General features: G+C 32.7%; 2 protein-coding genes across 5 annotated transcripts in view; one reads left to right on the top strand and one right to left on the bottom strand.

The window, feature by feature from the left end:
- Positions 1–19,373, bottom strand: part of LOC148942941 (DNA-binding protein SMUBP-2-like) — a 194,623-nt gene that overhangs the window by 16,098 nt on the left and 159,152 nt on the right. For all 4 annotated transcript variants that reach the window (XM_089102613.1, XM_089102614.1, XM_089102617.1 and 1 more), the window contains exon 10: positions 517–698. In XM_089102613.1, the coding sequence (XP_088958739.1) occupies positions 517–698 (182 nt within the window). The remainder of the gene's footprint in view (positions 1–516; positions 699–19,373) is intronic.
- LOC148942943 (alkaline phosphatase-like) overlaps positions 2,055–19,373 on the top strand; it is a 103,709-nt gene continuing 86,390 nt past the window's right edge. Inside the window, exons 1-2 of the mRNA XM_089102619.1 lie at positions 2,055–2,142; positions 5,968–5,997. The gene's annotated coding sequence lies outside the window, so the exon portion shown is untranslated. The remainder of the gene's footprint in view (positions 2,143–5,967; positions 5,998–19,373) is intronic.

Here is a 19,373-nt window from a genome sequence, read left to right as displayed (position 1 = left end):
ACATGAAAAATTTAAGAATTATATTGAAGCTGGTCTCAAAGTTTTAACCATAAGTGACCTCGACTGCTTTTGGTAATCTTTGTATACTAGCGATAGTTTAGCTAGCCCCTGGCGTTCGTTATATCCTCGCAGCGACTTGCGGCGTCACTTAAGAGGGTAAAAGGACACAGTGTACACAGTTAATAAGAACTGTGTAACACAGATAAGAACACAAATAAGAGTCATATTTCATGCATAATTTAAAATCTTCGACCAAGTTCAGTTATGACTTTTCAATCAAAATCAGACGACGAATATTAATTAACTTTAGCTCAAGTTACTTTATCACATGTTGATAGGTGGGAGAGGGCTACCTAAACCTTTTTCATCACACTTTTTTTTATATTATATAAATATATATTGCAAATTATTGATATTTTAACAAATCTACCACCACCCCCTTCCTCTCAGATAGTTTAATTAAACTGGGCTCCTGTACGTGGCTATAAAGTATATACGAAATAAATAAATAAAAACCTGTAAGTTATAAGGTGTGACAACAGCAACATCTTTAGCAGGTACACCAGCTGAAATAAGCCTCGCTACGTGTTCAGCAACTATTTTAGCTTCTCCTGGATTTGACCGAGATCTTTCATCGTCTTCTTGTGCCAACTCGGAAAGGTCTGCTCCTGCTGTGTCGATCAGGACAAGGGGGCAACCTATTAATTAAAAGTGCAGGCGGCTATGTATCTAGTTTCCAAATTGTTTTGTTACATACAGGGTGTCGTGACAGCCACTTTACCCAACAGAAAAATTTTCTTACCTAATTCCTCATCAACCTTCAAACCCCATCTAGGTTGATACTTGGTATACCTATGTAAATTTTATTAGCTGATACATAAGTTAAAAGTCAGCAGAATTAGCATAATGGACGCATTGATAAAATTTGGAAACACTGTTGGCCGAAAAATACATTGTTCGAAGTACTTGAAACCAGTGGAAAGCATCTGACCCCCCTCCCAAGGCCGTACCCCGAGGGGGGTTAGGGGGGTTTCTCATATTGGTGGATGGATTGAACGGAGCTAAAAAAAAAAAAAATCTTATCCACTTATATATTATTTAAGATTAATCCGATGAAACGCCCGTGAAGACTCAAGAATATCGTTGGTCCAGAAATGCACTTTGCTGATCATTTGACAACCCTGGAAAACCATCTAGTCATCTAAAGGTCAGTGCTGACTGCACCTATTATCAGGGGCGTCCTGTGGGTTATTTCATTGGGGGAGGGGGGGGAGTGATCTTCGTAAATTTACCGAATCGCTACCTGATTTATGCCGATTTTTCTGCAGAAACCAAGAATTTTGCTAAATTTCGGCCGATTTTGCAAAATTCCGAAAACTTTACCGAATGCCAAAAAAGTTGAGATGGGCGCGCCCCCCCCCCGCAGGACGCCCCTACCTATTATGCCCCAGGAACATCTCTACATGCAAAAATGAGTTGACAAAGAGAATTTAAGACAATTCAAAAGAATTTCACATAGGAATTCTGTTATAGGACCACTCCAGAAAATTCCTTCCCGAAAGGAAGATTCTTTCTATGGAAATCCACACCAAGCACAAATTTCAAGATGTACAATCAGGCATGCTTGTCCTTTCCATATTTTAGGATATATTCAACGGAGCTGATAATAATTTTGTTCCCTTATACAGTTCCTCAGAAGGATCTTAACCTTTATCAATAATTGACCATAATCAGTTGTCTGGGGACAATAATTTCTTCTAAAACATGATACTTTAAATGGACTTCGGGCCTTGAATGGATATGCTAAATTGACTTACATTATATGTCAACAGAAGCTGTGTATCAGCTTGAAGAATCAAGATCCCCCTCCGTTTTGAGTCAATTCTTCCGTAATATTTCAGCAAATAAAGGTAAATTAGCAAAAGTTTTTATAGCGTAGAAAGAGAAAATAATTAAGTTTAATAGTTATAAGCAGGTTAGATGCCAACAGCCTTGGCAATGGTCCATTCTGTTACAAAAGGATTTATCAAGGAAAATCTTAATGTAAAATACAAAAAGTACCGAAATCACACAGTTTAGTTATCAAATCGGCCAGCAAGTCAGGAGCTAAGAGAGTTGGATACTTCTAGGCCAATTTAGCATAATAGTACAGGCAAATGGAGGTTTGACCCGAAACAAATTGCAACAGAAATGATTTTTACACAATCTTGTAGCGAAAAAAAACCTGAACGACATATCCATTTTCACATATTCTGAGTCGACGCGAAAAATCCGTGTTTTGGCTTTTAATGCGATTTTTTCTACGTTTTCCGGAAAAAAATATAATTTTAGTATCCGACCGTTTTTCTTGAAATGAAGTATGATTCTGATGCAGAATGACAAGCTGAGACAAAAAATGAAGTCAGATTGGGTGTCTGGTGCCAAACAAAAAAGTGTCACTATCATCAATATGCGTTGCGGTAATTTTTGTAAAGACAATCAATCGGCACTTGTTATTCAACAAATGATCGGTTGTTCGTAAAAATACCTGAACTAGGCACTAGTATAAGACACTTCGAAGGCTACGTAATGCACTAAAAATGAAAATCATCACATTCATCACTCTGTGTTTTAAAGATGTCAAAGTTTATTCCCAAGATTTACTGAGAGATCAATTAGACGAAGACCTCAAGTAATGCCAGAAAGTCGAGTAAAAAACTACTTCCGGTCAGTGACAGTCATAACCTTTATTTAAATTCACCATCCACCCCGAGAAAAAATTTTATTCGAAATTCTGCCATCTATCAGTCGAGTAATACTTTCCGGTGAATCTGCTAGTGTTCTGATGAATGATTAGCGCATGTAAGAAGTCGGTTTTTATAATTGTTGTTCGTAAATTAATAATTTAAGATTTTAATTTTTAAATTTTTGTAATTTTGTCTTTTGCTTACATTTATTTTTTTTTTATTTTCAGTTGAAGTTTTTTTTTTTTTTTTTTTGTTTTTAAGCGAACACATTTTTTTCTAAAAAAGGAAAAATTAAAAAAACTTTTAAACAAAGGTTAACAAAAAAAAAACCACTGTTAAATTTAAAATTATTTGCAAAAGAATTATTATTATTAAATTTTGCACTAACAGTAGCGTTAGCAGTAGTGTGCGCATATTGCCTTTTGATGAGACGATATTTCCCCTTTAAGCATTCTCTGAAAGTTCCAACTTAATACCCCACTTAATTCTTGAGCTAGGCTAGTTTGACGCTGTGCATGCACACAGCGTCTTTGGATTTAGTTCAACTTTCCCCTCAGTATTGTAAATGGAGAAGTATGATAGTAGTAGCTCAAGTAGTATTGGTCGCATGCAAATATTGTCTTTTGATCATATCCCTTATCATTCCCTGAATTTTCCCAATTAATATACTTACTTATTCCTGTGTTTCACCCTTTTGACAATCTGTGTAAACATAACGTGTTTTCATTTAGTTCAACACTTTCCTCAACATTCTCTGTAACGCTCATTTGAATATCCCTCGTCTTCTTGGAAAGTAAAGTTCAAACAAACATAGCCCTCTCAATAACGTATCCATGTGCAACAATGAAGTAATTGCCTTGCCTATAGCCGTTGTATTGAAGACTTTGGGGACGTTGACATCCCTATAGACATTATTACTGGACCTTTCAACAAGGCTGAAAAAAATAAATATATTAAAATTTCGATAATATATTTTTTGATTAATAACTCTTTTTTTTTTTTTATATATAGATTTCTACTCAGTTGGAGCACTGCAGAATATGCAAAATAAATGTCTAAGACGACTCATATTACACGATTATTACACATAAAGGAGCTGCCGGACTTAACCAATCTAGTCAGATGCGAAGGGATACCGTTGTGGTCACTGCCGGACAGAAGGTCCATGAGTTATGCAGAAAAAATTATACACACAGGCGTAACATTGACAATGACACTCAAAGGCGAAAGGATGAGTGGCTAGCTAAAATTTCCACTGCCAAGGGCGAGTTGCGGTCGATTACTTCACATTTCAGGTTTAACGAGTGTTGCTTGTTTTGTGGCTGCCCTGTTGACCTCTCAGCTTCACACCGGAAAGGCTCAGATGTTTTCTGCGTTCGGATCGTAGACTTTGACAAAACAATTAAAGAAACATGCGAACTGAGAAATGATGACTGGGTAGTTAGTGTTTACCGAAGGATATACACCGTCCCAGACCTTCATGCCACTGATGCCGTGTACCATCTGTTTTGCAGCACGAACTGTCGGACAAGCTGAGGGATTCCATTCAAATACTAGAACACGAAATATGAGACGGAGAACAAGAGAAGAAGGTCAGGCAGACCAGAGGACGAGGTGAAAACAGATACTTTCATAAAAGCGATGCAGTTTCTTGAAAGGAATGACGAAGAACAGAAAACAGTCAGTGATGTAGTTAAATAGATGCGTGATGCTCTTAAAGTGGATGTTGAACCTTACAGCAATGTTTATATGAAGAAAAAGATTCTCGAGCACTTCGGTACTAGAATTCTCATCTCGACTGTCGACGGACAGTGAAATGTAGTGACTTTCACGGATACTGCATCATCAATCTTAAATCATTATTATGTGGAAGCAAGATCTGCAGATCCCGAGAAGGAAAAAGCACAGTTGCTTTGCGCTGAAGCGAAACTGTTGAAAAACGACATAAACGGCCTACAGACAAACAAAGACGACTACGACGTTTTAGAAAAACTGTCAACCACTTCAGAAGCTGTGAACTTTGTACCTGACAGCCTCAGACTTTTTCTTCGGGAAATATTTGTTGGGAAGACCGTAGACCTCAAGATTGCGAGTATTGGTCATGCGATCATACAAGCAGCTAGACCACAAGCTGTAATTGCACCTCTGCAAATAGGTCTGGGTGTACAGATGCATCATCACTGTGCGTCGCGATATCTCATCGACACTCTGAACGCAATGGGATTCTGTTCGTCGTACTATGAAGTTCGGCGATTCGAAAGATGTTCAGCCATCAGCGCAGTTGAGGATCTGGATGAAATTCTCCCTGGCGGGTCTATTCACCACGTTGCCGACAACGTGGATCACGATATCTGCACTCTCGATGGCAACAATACTTTCCACGGTATGGGTATCATTGCCTCTCTGACACCAGCGTGAACTTCTGCTAGAATACGCATTCCTAGGATTAATCCCACTGCCGATGACATAAGAAATGTTCAAAAGATATGCATTGTGCACCATAAATCAGATGATTCCATACTCCCGCGAATCAGATATAAAGGTCTGAGAGATTTTCAACCAGTTGTTAACTCTACCCTTGAAATCCTCTGGCATTCCTCCTGGTACCTGAAAACTCCAAGACCGGGTTGGAATGCCACGCAGCAAGCACTTATGGTTGACCATAAATTGTATACGAAGAGTGTTTTAAGTGTGATTTACGATACTGACCACTAAAAACCAGTTCAGTTTGTAATTCACTTTCCCTAATTATTTTCTAAAAAAAATGTAGATCATTCATTAATGATTACGATTTTTTTTTCTGGTTCAGTGAACAAACTATTTGATTCTATTTTCGGTCTCAGCTCGTGATTCTACGTCAGAACCACACTTTCATTCAATAAAATCGGGCGACAACGAAAATTGTATTTTTTAGGCGAAAAAAGTCGAAAAAATACAGTTACTTTTTTTATGGTGCTTCTTACGCTAAATCCGACTTCGTTTTCTGTCTCGCCATGTTATTTTGGGTTAGAATCATACTTCCGTTCAAGAAAAACCGATGTCCACGAAAATTGCTATATTTATTCGAATAACGAAAAAAATAGCATTAAAAGCCAAAAAACCGTTATTTTGCGTCGACTCAGAATATGCGAAAATGGATATGTTGTTCAGTTTTTTTTTCTCTACAAGATGGTGTAAGAATCATTTCTGTTGCAATTTGTTTCGGGTCGACCTCTGTTTGGAGCTCATTTTCCTGTACTATCAGTTTAAAAAATCAGGAAAAGATACAGAGGTAATCAGTTTCTTATTACAGTCTTTTTAGATAGTTAGATGACAAGTTTCCTGAACCACGTTCCGTTACAACTAGGGTTGTCATCGCTAGCATCGACAGAGAACTTGACACTTTGAGTTTATGGTTCCCAGAAATTAAGCAAAAAATATTTGATATAATTGCTTTTAATGGAGAACATAATGACACGAAAATTGTTGCGGCAGGAAGAGATGTTGCGCTACATTTTTGGGACATTTCAACTTTTCCCATCTTTTTAGGAAGTTTGCTTTCCCTTTTACGTATTTATACACCTACACGCAAGTTAGCTTGTAGTTACACTGGCCTTGTAGGATTGTTCCACAGTCCAGTGTGGCAACAGTCCACAATAACAGGTTTCGCAGTAGAAACAGTCACTTTTGTCTGTTCTGTGAGCCAAGACTAGTAAAAATATTCTTTCTACGGTGGCGTTTTGCGCAAGATAGAAAACATACATTCGCACAATTTTAGCAGTTGGCATTTGTGTTAAGGATTTTTGGTTTCTTTAAGAAGCAGGTCAAACATTCTCTGAAGGAGTGTCCATTCTCCCCAGTCATGCTAAGTTTCTAAAAAACTATTCAATGCTGAAAACGATAGTCGCCAAAAATCTTCAAACCCTTTTTAGTCAGGTATATAATAAACTGTGTTTTCAAGCGTCACCCAATCCCGGGGTGTTAAGTACCGTTATCTAATCAAATACTTAATATTTATCAAAATAGCTACCCTATATCTGTATTACACTGCTGACCTAAGTAACCCTATGCAAAGCGAAACAAAGTAATTCCAGAAGAGATGTCCCAGTGGTAGGTCCAGTTTACATACCTTGGAAGGTTCAGCCAATCAGAGAAAACTGAAATTCTTGGGCCCGTTTCAGGTATCACATATTACTGCAATCAAATCCCTTGAAGTTTTTTCTTCATGGAGGTCTATATGACGCTGTCTATATACCCTTTAGGTTTCAAGGCTGGGAGAGATTATTCAAATCTTGAGCCAATTTTTGGGGTCATGAATTTATGCCGCCAAATTATTATTATTTTTTTTTTTTTGCAATGGGAGTCACCTAGTCCATCCAGGAAATTGAGACTGTAAGTTTCAAGCTGATTACAGACACAAAATTCATGGTCCTATTTTAGACACATGAAACTTTCAGTCCTTTTGTTTGGAATTATCTGAAACATTTAAAGTTACGTAAACGAAATTCATAGCCCCATTTTGGGTGCCTGAATTTTTCAGCCTTTTTGTCTGGCCTGAATAAAATTATAGATCCTGGCCGATGTGGAAAAGTTTTTAGACCAATGAAAAAAAGTTCTATTTCTTTGCATTAGGATTCCACTGACGCACGGGCTAACGGACATGAGTTTAAAGCATTTCAAAGAAAAATGTTGTTGACCCCCCTGTTTGGCAAACTGATATTTCGGAGTGAAACTTTTATTGGCCCTTCCATCATCTCCCATAAACACTAAATTTGAATCCCTCTTACATTACCCCCCCCCCCCCAACATCCTGAAAATTTTAACGCTCCTTTTAGGTCCCCTCATCTCCTCAATCTAAAAAAACTTTAAAAGTTCCCTTGGCCCCCTCTAAAGCTTCCCTCTAATTGGATGCCCAAAGTTGTTGTAGAGATATTACAGAAATGCTATTTTGATAACCTGGATAGATTTAATATCTCACCATATGACTACTCCCTCCCAAGTTGAAATTTAATGTCCACTTGATCCCTCAACAGTGTGTTTGAAGCAATCAATTTAGTTTTATTAGTCTATTAGGTAATATTTTTTCACAAACACTTACTTCCTTCGACATCCATTCCTTTTAAATTTTTAGAAATCCCATTGGCTAAACGAAACCATAAATTTTAGCTATCTTTTTTTCAGTTTTCAGTAAAGCACAAATGGTACTCTGGCCTATCGGAGAGTTTGAGGGGTGGTAATACCATACTTACTTGGGGTACAATTTTTTCTACACAAAACATGCATTACAATTAATTTGTGTTACAAACAATTAATTCATTTCTTCGAAGCGTACAGAAAGAAACAACTGGCAAAGCATAACTCAATTTAAGCAACCTATATTTGCTTTTCAGTAAAGTGCAAACGACAATCCAGTTTTTTTTCACAGAGAACCGCATCCCCAATGGCGGTTCTGGCCTCTCCTACGCCAGGGGCAAAATATTGTTTAGCACCCTCCTGTCCCCCAAAAATTTTCAGGCCAAATTTTAACAAAATTTTCGTTTATTAACAAAATTATTTTCAATTTATAAATTAATTAATAATGTATTTCTGATTATTATTATTTTAATTTAATTATTATCACTGTTTAGTTATTTTTTATTTTACAATTAATTTTTGTTTTTTATTAATTGATACTTTATTTTTTAATTATTATTATCTTAGTTTAATTATTATTATTATTTGATGAATAATTAGTTTATTAATTACTTTCATTTATTAACTGCGCCCTCTACTTTATTTTAATAAAAATAAAATTTCAAAAATTACAAAATGAATATAATCGGTTAGATTATATCTTTGAAAGTTTGCACCCCTAAAAATTCTACACCCGGGGAAAGTGCCCCCTCTGTCCCCCTAAAACCACCACTGGTAACATCCCACTTATTTGTGGTAATTTACGGTTCATTTAATTTTGGCTTCATTTATCTTTATAATTTACTTTCGTTTCAGAATCCATTTTCGTTCATAGTAGCATTTGCTCATTTTAGGTTTCACATCAAGTGCAAGCCCATTTTTGCACACTTTTTTTTTTAAATAAGCTCAGTACTTTTCTTGGAAATCTAATGACAGTCCTTAACAGTGATTTTGAGTACTTAAAGCAAAGAACAGGATGTACCCCTTTACTGTCCTCTCACGCATTTACCTTCTCGGGTTGCATACACTACAGCAAAAATTTTCAAAAACGTTAAAAAAATTAATTTTCTCTTCAATGGAGGAAAAGAAATTGAAAAAAAATCTAGCGTAAAACTCAGCAGTCAAAAATACCTCGCTGGGTACCTTTGCTCTTGGTCCTGCCAAAAACGGCGAGGATTCTCCCCGCCTCCCTCCCCGAAATCTTAATATTGGCCATAGGCCAGGCTCTGGTCACAATGTCACAAAAACACACTTTTAGTTCTACAAACAAACAACTGATCAACAGAATCGTGAGAAAAGGTCCCAGATTTACAACCATATAGGTTTTATGAAATTGAGACAAGATGCCATATAAAGTTATCATAATTGCTCCCTCGGACAAAACCAATGTGTCAATCTTCTGCCAAAGAATTGGCTCCTAAAAAACATCAGTTTTTCAAGCGTTTTCAAAGAGAGAGCTTCGTCAAAAGTTGTGAGTAAATGTTGTTATGTAATATGATTCAAGAATATAAGATAAATGAGTGAATGTTTACACCATTGTTCCTAAATCAATTCTCAAATCTTCACCGCTTTGAATTCTATAACAATCTCGCACACTCTTTGGATTGAATTATTATATTTTTGCTGCAGTTCTGTCAACTATAGAAATCATTTTTGAAACCAGTGAAGTGTAGTTTAAGGCAATGAAATCTAAACCACGATTTATTCTCTAATTAACATTACGTACAGTGAAACCTAAATCCAAGGCCGTATCCAGGGGGGGGGTGACCCGGTTTGAACCCTCCCCCCCCCTCCCGAAATGTTTTTTTAACTTGTAAAACGTAACAAAAAAGGATATAAACAAATTTTATATGCGTTTTTTGAGGTTTTTTGTGTAAACCCGCCCCCTCCTAAAAAAAAAATTAGTACACCCCCCCCCGAACTATATCCTGGATGCGCTTCTGCCTAAATCCTTCGGCTAGGTTACCAATTTAACGTAACTAATCCTAAGACAATACAATATACTAAACGTGCAAACTTCTGAATTGTAAAGCAGTAAGCAGTAAAGCATGGCATATATTAAATACGTAACCTAACATAACCTAGGTACCTCCCCCCCTAAACCCCAAACAACAACAGTTTTAACATTGTAAATGCGATAAGAAATTACGCTTTGGAATCCATTATGTCTTGCAAATACCCGTTTGACGGGTTTCCATTTGTATTTTCTTGTACAGTCTATAGCGCTGTGTTATATATAATGCATGAGTACCGATAGTTCTTGGTTGTGGCAGCTTGTTGACAAACAAAGACTGTTCGACGATAACGTTGATATCCAATGGATAACCCCGATTAAAACTTTTTTCTAATCTTTCTTAAACTTTTTACTCTTTTCCTAACAAAAAAAAACAGTTTTTACTGAACAGAAAAAAAACTTTTTTCTGTACACAGCAGCCCTAAATAGGTGTTGGAACATAGCAAACATGAATCACGCAGCTCTAAAGTTTGACACATTTCCACCTTGAAAAATAAACAAGGACAACAGCAAGCATGAGCACATATACCTACGAAAAATCCCTAATTGATTATCCTTACCCCCTTAAAATTTAAATAGCACGGACTCAGGATATTCACGCAGAAATCAAGATATTTTGGTTTTATAGCACAAACATGTTGAAGACATTGATCTTCATCAGGGAAACACTAGGTTCTTCTCTAATGGAAATTGGGTTTCCCACAAGAAGCGCAAGCCCTCCCCCTCCTTCTCCTGGGACCAATTCTAAATGGTTTATAAACAACCAAAGGCGTTTTACACTCGCTACAGTGGTGTGGAATTTAGGACTGCGGGTTTAAAGTATCACAGTAGGGCTACACTTGTACTAACAGCTTAGGCATTAAGGGAGGCGGATCATGCTCATAATTTCTTTCTTGGGGGAGGGGGAACATTCAGAAAAAGGTGTAATATAAGAATGGTACAAAACTATGAACACAATTGTAAAAATATACAAAATTTGCGAAGGGCAAAGACTCTAATCCCCCCCCCCCCCCTTCCGAGCACATGCCTTAAGAAAGGTATGTTTATTTCAGAATTTTTAGTGCTTTGATTAGTAATTGACGATACTTGTATTGAAATAACACTTAAAACGCTCAAGAAAGGGGTTGAGTACTAAAATCTTTGTAATGACTATAATGACATATTTATTCAAAAAAAATAGTTCGTTGAGTTCTGAGTTTTTGAATTCTCAAATTTTTAGTTAATAAAGAATTCCATCAAAATGTGGAAAAGGATTATATCTCGACGCATGATTAAAAGTACCTCATACATATTTATTTTTAAAGTTTAAATTACACTTACAGTCTACCTTTTATATAAAAACTAGTTTTTCACTTTTTTTTTCAATTCTTTACAAGTTTGCGTCACAAGACTCCACGCTATTAAGTAAACATATTTTTAATGTGTATCTAAAAAATGTCGTTCATTTCAAATTTAGGATTGAATGTTAAATAAATAAAAAAGTTTGTTTTTAAACTGAAAGTAAGGAGCAACATTAACTCAAAACAAACAGAAATTACTCCGTTCATGAAAGGGGATGTCCCCTCCTCAACATCTCGCTCTTTACGCTAAAGTTAGACTCTGTCACAATTCTACTATTTAAAATAATTAGAAACTCTAGCGCAAAGAGCGAGGTGTTGAGGAGGGGACATCCCCTTTCATATGCGGATAATTTTGTTCGTTTTAAGTTTTAATGTTGCTCCTTACTTTCAGTTAAAAAAGCTTGTTTTTTTAATTTAATTTTTGATCCTTTTTCAATGCCGGTAAATATGGGTAACCCTCCATGAAATATCTCTCCCCCCTAACGGGAAAATACTCAGTGGAAATTTCATCCCACGAAAAGTGCAGACCCCCACCCTCGTAAAATTGCCTCCAAACAGTTCCATCCTCGCTGAAAATCTCCCCCGTAAATATTCTTGCGGACGATTCAGCCTGAAAAAATCTCCTTAGCATACTTTCATTTGAAAAAAAAACTTTAATTTCTGATCTGTTTCTCGATCACTCTGAAAATGCCCCCTTTCGTGGAAATTTTCCCGAAATCAAAACACGCGGAAAATAGCCCCCGGAACATCTCCACATTCAATGTCTCTACATTCATCTCCACAAGAGAATGTAAGACAATTTAAAAGAATTTTGTATAGAAATTATGTCAAATTTTCCCAGTGTAATACTTCCCCTGAAAAATTCACTCCCCAGAAACTTCCCTCCCCAAGGAAAATTATCCCTATGGAAACCCACCACAAGCACGAAATCCCCCCCCCCCCGAAAAAAGTCTGTATACTTCCCAATAACAAATATTATACGTAAACAATGGGCAAATTTAGTAATTTACAGGCCTCTCCCCACGGACTGTGGAGGAGGGGGGTCATTTTACCCCTAAAAACATAGTTATTGGATCTTTCAACTATACTTAACAAAATGGCTCTCTCGATCAGATAGCTTTGGGAAAAAAGGACGTGGGAGAGGGACCAGTTCCCCTCCAGTCTTTTTGGTGATTTAAAAAGGGTACTAGAACTTTTAATAAACGAACTCTCTCCCAATCTTCTGGGACCATTATTTCGATACGATCACCCATGAAAAAAAAACACAAAAAAAAAACATGCATCCGTGATCTTTATTCTGGCAAAAATAGTGAAATGCCACATTTTTTATATAGGAGCTTGAAACTTCCAAAGTAGGGTTCTCTGGTACGCTGACTCAACTCTTGTTGAAAGCCTTAAATCTCTTTAAAAACACTTCCCATTCAAATTCAACGGCCCTTGCGTTTGGCAGTCTTTCTTAAAGAGTTGTGACAAAAAGTCACTTTAGCACTAAGAGCGAGGATTGAGGAAGGGGTAGCCCTCCCATTCATATATGGAATAATTTCTGTTCGTTTTAAGTTTTAATGTTTTCACTTACTTTGAGCAGATTTTTTTTATTATTTGGTCTCTGACAAATTTTCAAATCATGCAAGGAAATTCACTCCCCCTCAGTGTAACCCCCCCCCCACGGAGAGTTATCCCCGTACAAAATGCCTCCCCACAGAAATACCCCCCCCCCCAAAAAAAAAAAAACTTCCGTAAACTTTCCTAAACCAATTACTAAATGTGAACAATGGGCAAATTACGTAACTTACAGCCCTTTTCCTTGAGGCTATGTGGGTCTTGTCATCCCCAAAGGCATAGTTATTGGACTTTTCAACTATTCCGATTCAAATGCCTATCCCTAAATCTTGATCGGATGTCTTTGGTGAAAAAAGGGCAAGAGAACTGTGGATTTCTGTTCAAATGACCCCTCTCTCGATCTTATAGGAGCATTGGCTATATACGATCACCCCTGGAAGGAAAAAAAGAAGTAAAAACGCATCCGTGATCTTTATCCTGGTAAAAAAAAAATACAAAATTCCGCATTATGGTAGATAGGAGCTAGAAAACTCTAATAATAGAGTTCTCAGATATGCTGAATCTAATGGTATGATTTTCATTAAGATTGTTTGACTTTTTGGAGATATTTTCCCCTTTGTTGAAAATCAGGCAAATTTTCTTGGCTCACAGCTTTTTACGGGTAACATTAAACTAAATGTACTTTATATATTTGGAACCAGCATAAAAAGCCAATTCTTTTGATGCATCAACTGTTATTAAAATTTCATATTTTAGAGTTTCGGTTACTATTGGACTAAGTCGCTCCTTACTTACAGTTCGTTACCATAAACTGTTTGATAGCTTACCTCAAGTAGTTAGGCAGTGTCATTTGTAGAGGAATTTTAAGTAGAGATGACCCTAAAGGTCCGATCGCTCACCCCTGCTGCCACCTACAACTTTTTTACATAGTTTAATGAGGACAGGGTCAATGACCTCTTTCTCCATGACCTCTTTCTCCAGGTGTGTTTTTGGCACGCCCTCAGTGAAGGTCAATGTTATTGTTATTGTTTCCGAGGCCAAATGCCAAGGTCAATATTGTTTTGAATAGAGTCATATGGGGAACACGTGGTTAATGGGGTCAATGTTATTGTTGTTATTCGAGCCAAATGCCAAGGTCAATGTTGTTGTTGTTTTGAACAGAGTCATTAGAGAGAATACGTGGTTATTCGAGCCAGATGTTCTTGTTATTCGAAGCAACGTTAATGACATTTCCTTCCTGTTCGAGGCAGATGTTATGACCCGGAAATAGTATTTGTTATTGTTATTCGAGCCAGATGTTATGAGGTTCCGGGAAACAGTTAATGACATTTCCTTCCTGTTCGAGGCAGATGTTATGACCCAGAAATAGTATTTGTTATTGTTTCCGAGCCAAATGTTGTTGTCGTTCGAAGCAAAGTTAATGACACTTCCTTCCAGTTCGAGGCAGATGTTATGATCCGGAAATAGTATTTGTTATTGTTTCCGAGCCAGATGTTACGAGTTCCCGGGAAACAGTTAGATCCCCCGTCTCAGCCAATCAGCGAGTCGGTTACATCCCCCTTCTCCGCCAATCAGAGGGCTTGCTAACATCTCCTCCGACGACAATCAGGGGGGGGGACGGAGATATTAGAAAAAGAGGATTGCAGGTTGGGTTAGTTTAGATTTTTAGTTTATTATTTTATTACCTATTTAGTTTAGATTTTTAGTTTATTTTAAGTTTTTTTTTATTACCTTTATTTTAGTTTAGTTTAAGTTTGGTTTAGTTTAGATTTTTAGTTTAGTTTTAGTTTAATGTTTAATTTTATTTAGAGTTTTAGTTTATATTTTTAGTTTATTTTAAGTTTATTTATTTTAGTTTTAGATTAGTGTTTAGTTTAGAGTTTTTATTTAGCTAGAGTTTTACTAAAGAGTTTTAGTTTGAGTTTTAGTTCGTTTAGTTTAGTTTTAGTTTAGTTAAGAGTTTGGTGTTTTACCCTAGAGTTTTTGTTAGAGTTCTAGTTTAGTTTTAGTTTAGTTTAGATTTTAATTAGTTTAGTAGTTTTGATTTTTAGTTAGTTTAGTAGTTTAGTTTTTTAGTTTAGTATTAGTTAGTTTAGTTTTAGTTAAGAGTTTGGTGTTTTACCTTAGAGTTTTTGTTGAAGTTCTAGTTCAGTTTAGTTTTAGTTTAATGTTTAATTTTATTTTAGATTTTTATTTTAGATTTTAGTTTATTTTAATTTTATTTATTTTAGTTTTATATTAGTGTTTAGTTTAGAGTTTTTGTTTATCTAGAGTTTTACTAAAGAGTTTTAGTTAGAGTTTTAATTTAGCTAAGAGTTTAGAGTTTTAGCTTAAAGTCATAGTTTAATGTTTAGTTTTATTTTAGATTTTAGTTTATTTTAATTTTATTTATTAAATTTATTTTTAGTTTAGTTTAGTTAGATACGATCTTAGAGTTTTAGTTAGAGTCATAGCTTAGAGTTTTAGTTTAGCTTAGAGTTTTTGTTAGAGTTCTAGTTTAGTTTAGTTTTAGTTTAGTTTAGATTTTAGTTATTTTAGTAGTTTTGATTTTTTGTTAGTTTATTAGTTTAGTTTTAGTTTAGTTTAGATTTTAAGTTTAATTTATTTTAGTTTTAGATTAGTGTTTAGTTTTATTTTAGAATTTTATTTATTTTAAAATTTTATATATTATTTAGTTTATTAGTTTAGATTTTAGTTTATTTTAAGTTTATTTATTCCCTTTATTTCTAGTTTACTCTTAGCTAGTTTAGTTTTAGTTTAGAGTTTTTGTTTAGCTAGAGTTTTTGTCAGAGTTCTAGTTTAGATTTTTAGTTCCTTTAGTTTAGTTTTAGTTTAGTTTAGATGTTTAGTTAGTTTAGTAGTTTAGAGTTTAGAGTTTAGTTAGTTAGACAGTTTAAATTTTTAGTTAGTTTAGTAGTTTAGTTTTAGTTTAGTTTAGATTTTTAGTTTATTTTAAGTTTTTTTTTATTACCTTTATTTTAGTTTAGTTTCAGTTTGGTTTAGTTTAGGTTTTTAGTTTAGTTTTAGTTTAATGTTTAATTTTATTTAGAGTTTTAGTTTATATTTTTAGTTTATTTTAAGTTTATTTATTTTAGTTTTAGATTAGTGTTTAGTTTAGAGTTTTTATTTAGCTAGAGTTTTACTAAAGAGTTTTAGTTTGAGTTTTAGTTCGTTTAGTTTAGTTTTAGTTTAGTTAAGAGTTTGGTGTTTTACCCTAGAGTTTTTGTTAGAGTTCTATTTTAGTTTAGTTTTAGTTTAGTTTAGATTTTAATTAGTTTAGTAGTTTTGATTTTTAGTTAGTTTAGTAGTTTAGTTTTTTAGTTTAGTATTAGTTAGTTTAGTTTTAGTTAAGAGTTTGGTGTTTTACCTTAGAGTTTTTGTTGAAGTTCTAGTTCAGTTTAGTTTTAGTTTAATGTTTAATTTTATTTTAGAGTTTTAGTTTAGATTTTAGTTTATTTTAAGTTTATTTATTTTAGTTTTAGATTAGTGTTTAGTTTAGAGTTTTTGTTTAGCTAGAGTTTTACTAAAGAGTTTTAGTTAGAGTTTTAATTTAGCTAAGAGTTTAGAGTTTTAGCTTAAAGTCATAGTTTAATGTTTAGTTTTAGCTTAGATTTTAGTTTATTTTAAGTTTATTTATTACCTTTATTTTTAGTTTAGTTTAGTTAGCTAAGAGATTAGAGTTTTAGTTAGAGTCATAGCTTAGAGTTTTAGTTTAGTTAGAGTTTTTGTTAGAGTTCTAGTTTAGTTTAGTTTTAGTTTAGTTTAGATTTTAGTTAGTTTATTAGTTTTGATTTTTATTTAGTTTAGTAGTTTATTTTTAGTTTAGTTTAGATTTTCAGTTTAATTTATTTTAGTTTTAGATTAGTGTTTAGTTTTAGTTTAGAATTTTAGTTATTTTAAAAGTTTATATCTTAGTTAGTTTAGTAGTTTAGATTTTTAGTTTATTTTAAGTTTATTTATTCCCTTTATTTCTAGTTTACTCTTAGCTAGTTTAGTTTTAGTTTAGAGTTTTTGTTTAGCTAGAGTTTTTGTCAGAGTTCTAGTTTAGATTTTTAGTTCCTTTAGTTTAGTTTTAGTTTAGTTTAGATGTTTAGTTAGTTTAGTAGTTTAGAGTTTAGAGTTTAGTTTTAGTTAGTTAGACAGTTTAAATTTTTAGTTAGTTTAGTAGTTTAGTTTTAGTTTAGATTTTTAGTTTATTTCTAGTTTAGTTTTAGTTAGTTAGACAGTTTAAATTTTTAGTTAGTTTAGTAGTTTAGTTTTAGTTTAGTTTAGATTTTTAGTTTATTTCTATTTTAGTTTTAGTTTAGTGTTATAATTTATATTTTTAGTTAGAGTTTGAATTTAGCAGTTTAGTTTAGTTTTAGTTTAGTTTTAGTTTAATGTTTAGTAGTTTAGATTTTTAGTTTAGTTCTAGTTTAGTTTTAGTTATTTAGACAGTTTAAATTTTTAGTTAGTTTAGTAGTTTAGTTTTATTTTAGTTTAGATTTCTAGTTTATTTCTATTTTAGTTTTAGTTTAGTGTTATAATTTATATTTTTAGCTAGAGTTTGAATTTAGAAGTTTAGTTTAGTTTTAGTTTAGTTTTAGTTTAATTTTTAGTTTTATTTTAGAATTCTAGTTAGATTTTCAGTTTAATTTATTTATAGTTTATTCTTAGCTATTTTAGTTTTATTTTAGAGTTTTTTTTTAGCTAGAGTTTTTGTTAGAGTTTTAGTTTAGATTTTTAGTTCGTTTAGTTTAGTTTTAGTTTAGTTTAGATGTTTAGTTAGTTTAGTAGTTTAGAGTTTAGAGTTTAGTTTTAGTTAGTTAGACAGTTTAAATTTTTAGTTAGTTTAGTAGTTTAGTTTTTTAGTTTAGTATTAGTTAGTTTAGTTTTAGTTTAGAATTTTAGTTTAGCTAGAGTTTTAGTTAGATATATAGTTTAGATTTTTAGTTCGTTTAGTTTAGTTCTAGTTTAGTTTTAGTTTAGTGTTCAGTTTTAGTTTAGAATTTTAGTTAGTTTAAAAGTTTAGAGTTTAGTTTAGTAGTTAAGTTTAGTTTTAGTTTACGTTTAGTTTTATTTTAGAGTTTTAGTTAGATTCTCAGTTTAATTTATTTTAGTTTTATATTAATTTTTATTTTTAGTGTAGAATTTTTTTTTTATTTTAATTTTTAGTTTTAGTTTAGATTTTTTTTTTTTTAATTTTATTTATTAAATTTATTTTTATTTTATTTTATTTATATAAGATATTAGTTTTTTATTTAGAGTTTTAATTTATAAGTTTATTTTAGTATTTTATATTTTTATTTATATTTTCATTTTAATTTATTTCTAGTTTAGTCTTAGCTAGTTTAGTTTTAGTTTAGAGTTTTTGTTTAGCTAGAGTTTTTGTTAGAGTTCTAGTTTATTTTAGTTTTAGTTAAGAGTTTTTGTTTAGCTAGATTTTTTGTTAGAGTTTTAGTTTACTTTTTTAGTTCGTTTAGTTTAGTTTTAGTTTAGTTTATATGTTTAGTTAGTTTAGTAGTTTAGAGTTTTGAGTTTAGTTTTAGTTAGTTATACAGTTTAAATTTTTAGTTAGTTTAGTAGTTTAGTTTTAGTTTATTTTAGATTTTTAGTTTAGTTATAGTTTAGTTTTAGTTTAGTGTTATAATTTATATTTTTAGTTAGAGTTTTAATTTAGCAGTTTAGTTTAGTTTTAGTTTAGTTTTATTTTAATGTTTAGTTTTAGTTTAGATTTTTAGTTAGATTTTCAGTTTAATTTATTTCTAGTTTAGTCTTAGATAGTTTAGTTTTAGTTTAGAGTTTTTGTTTAGCTAGAGTTTTTGTTAGAGTTTTAGTTTAGATTTTTAGTTCGTTTAGTTTAGTTTTAGTTTAGTTTAGATTTTAGTTAGTTTAGTAGTTTAGAGTTTAGAGTTTAGTTTTAGTTAGTTAGACAGTTTAAATTTTTATTTAGTTTAGTAGTTTAGTTTTTTAGTTTAGTATTATTTATCTTATTTTTAGTTTAGAATTTTAGTTTATATATAGTTTTATTTAGAGTTATAGTTTAGAATTTTAGTTCGTTTAGTTTAGTTCTAGTTTAGTTTTAGTTTAGTGTTCAGTTTTAGTTTAGAATTTTAGCTAGTTTAAAAGTTTAGAGTTTAGTTTTAGTTTAGTAGTTAAGTTTAGTTTTAGTTCATGTTTAGTTTTATTTTAGAGTTTTAGTTAGATTCTCAGTTTAATTTAGTTTAGTTTTAGATTAATGTTTATTTTTAGTGTAGAATTTTTTGTTAGTTTAGTAGTTTAGATCTTAGTTAGTTTAGTAGTTGGATTTTAGTTAGTTTAGTTTTAGTTTAGAGTTTTAGTTTAACTAGAGTTTTTGTTAGAGTTTTAGGTTAGAGTTTTAGTTAGATTTATAGTTTAGATTTTTAATTAGTTTAGTTTTAGTTTAGTTTTAGTTTTCTTTTAGATTTTTAGTTTCGTTTTAGTTTAGTTTTAGATTAGAGTTTCAGTTTATCTACAGTTTGCTAAAGAGTTTTAGTTATAGTTTTAATGTAGTAGCTTAGTTTGGTTTTAGTTTAGTTTTAGATTAGTGTTTAGATTAGTGTTTAGTTTTAGTTTATAGCT

Source organism: Artemia sp. Qi Xiang Cuo, chromosome 16 (genome assembly GCF_049724085.1).
Source record: "Artemia sp. Qi Xiang Cuo chromosome 16, ASM4972408v1, whole genome shotgun sequence".
Taxonomy (NCBI): domain Eukaryota; kingdom Metazoa; phylum Arthropoda; class Branchiopoda; order Anostraca; family Artemiidae; genus Artemia; species Artemia sp. Qi Xiang Cuo.
This window is presented reverse-complemented; position numbering and strand designations above follow the sequence as displayed.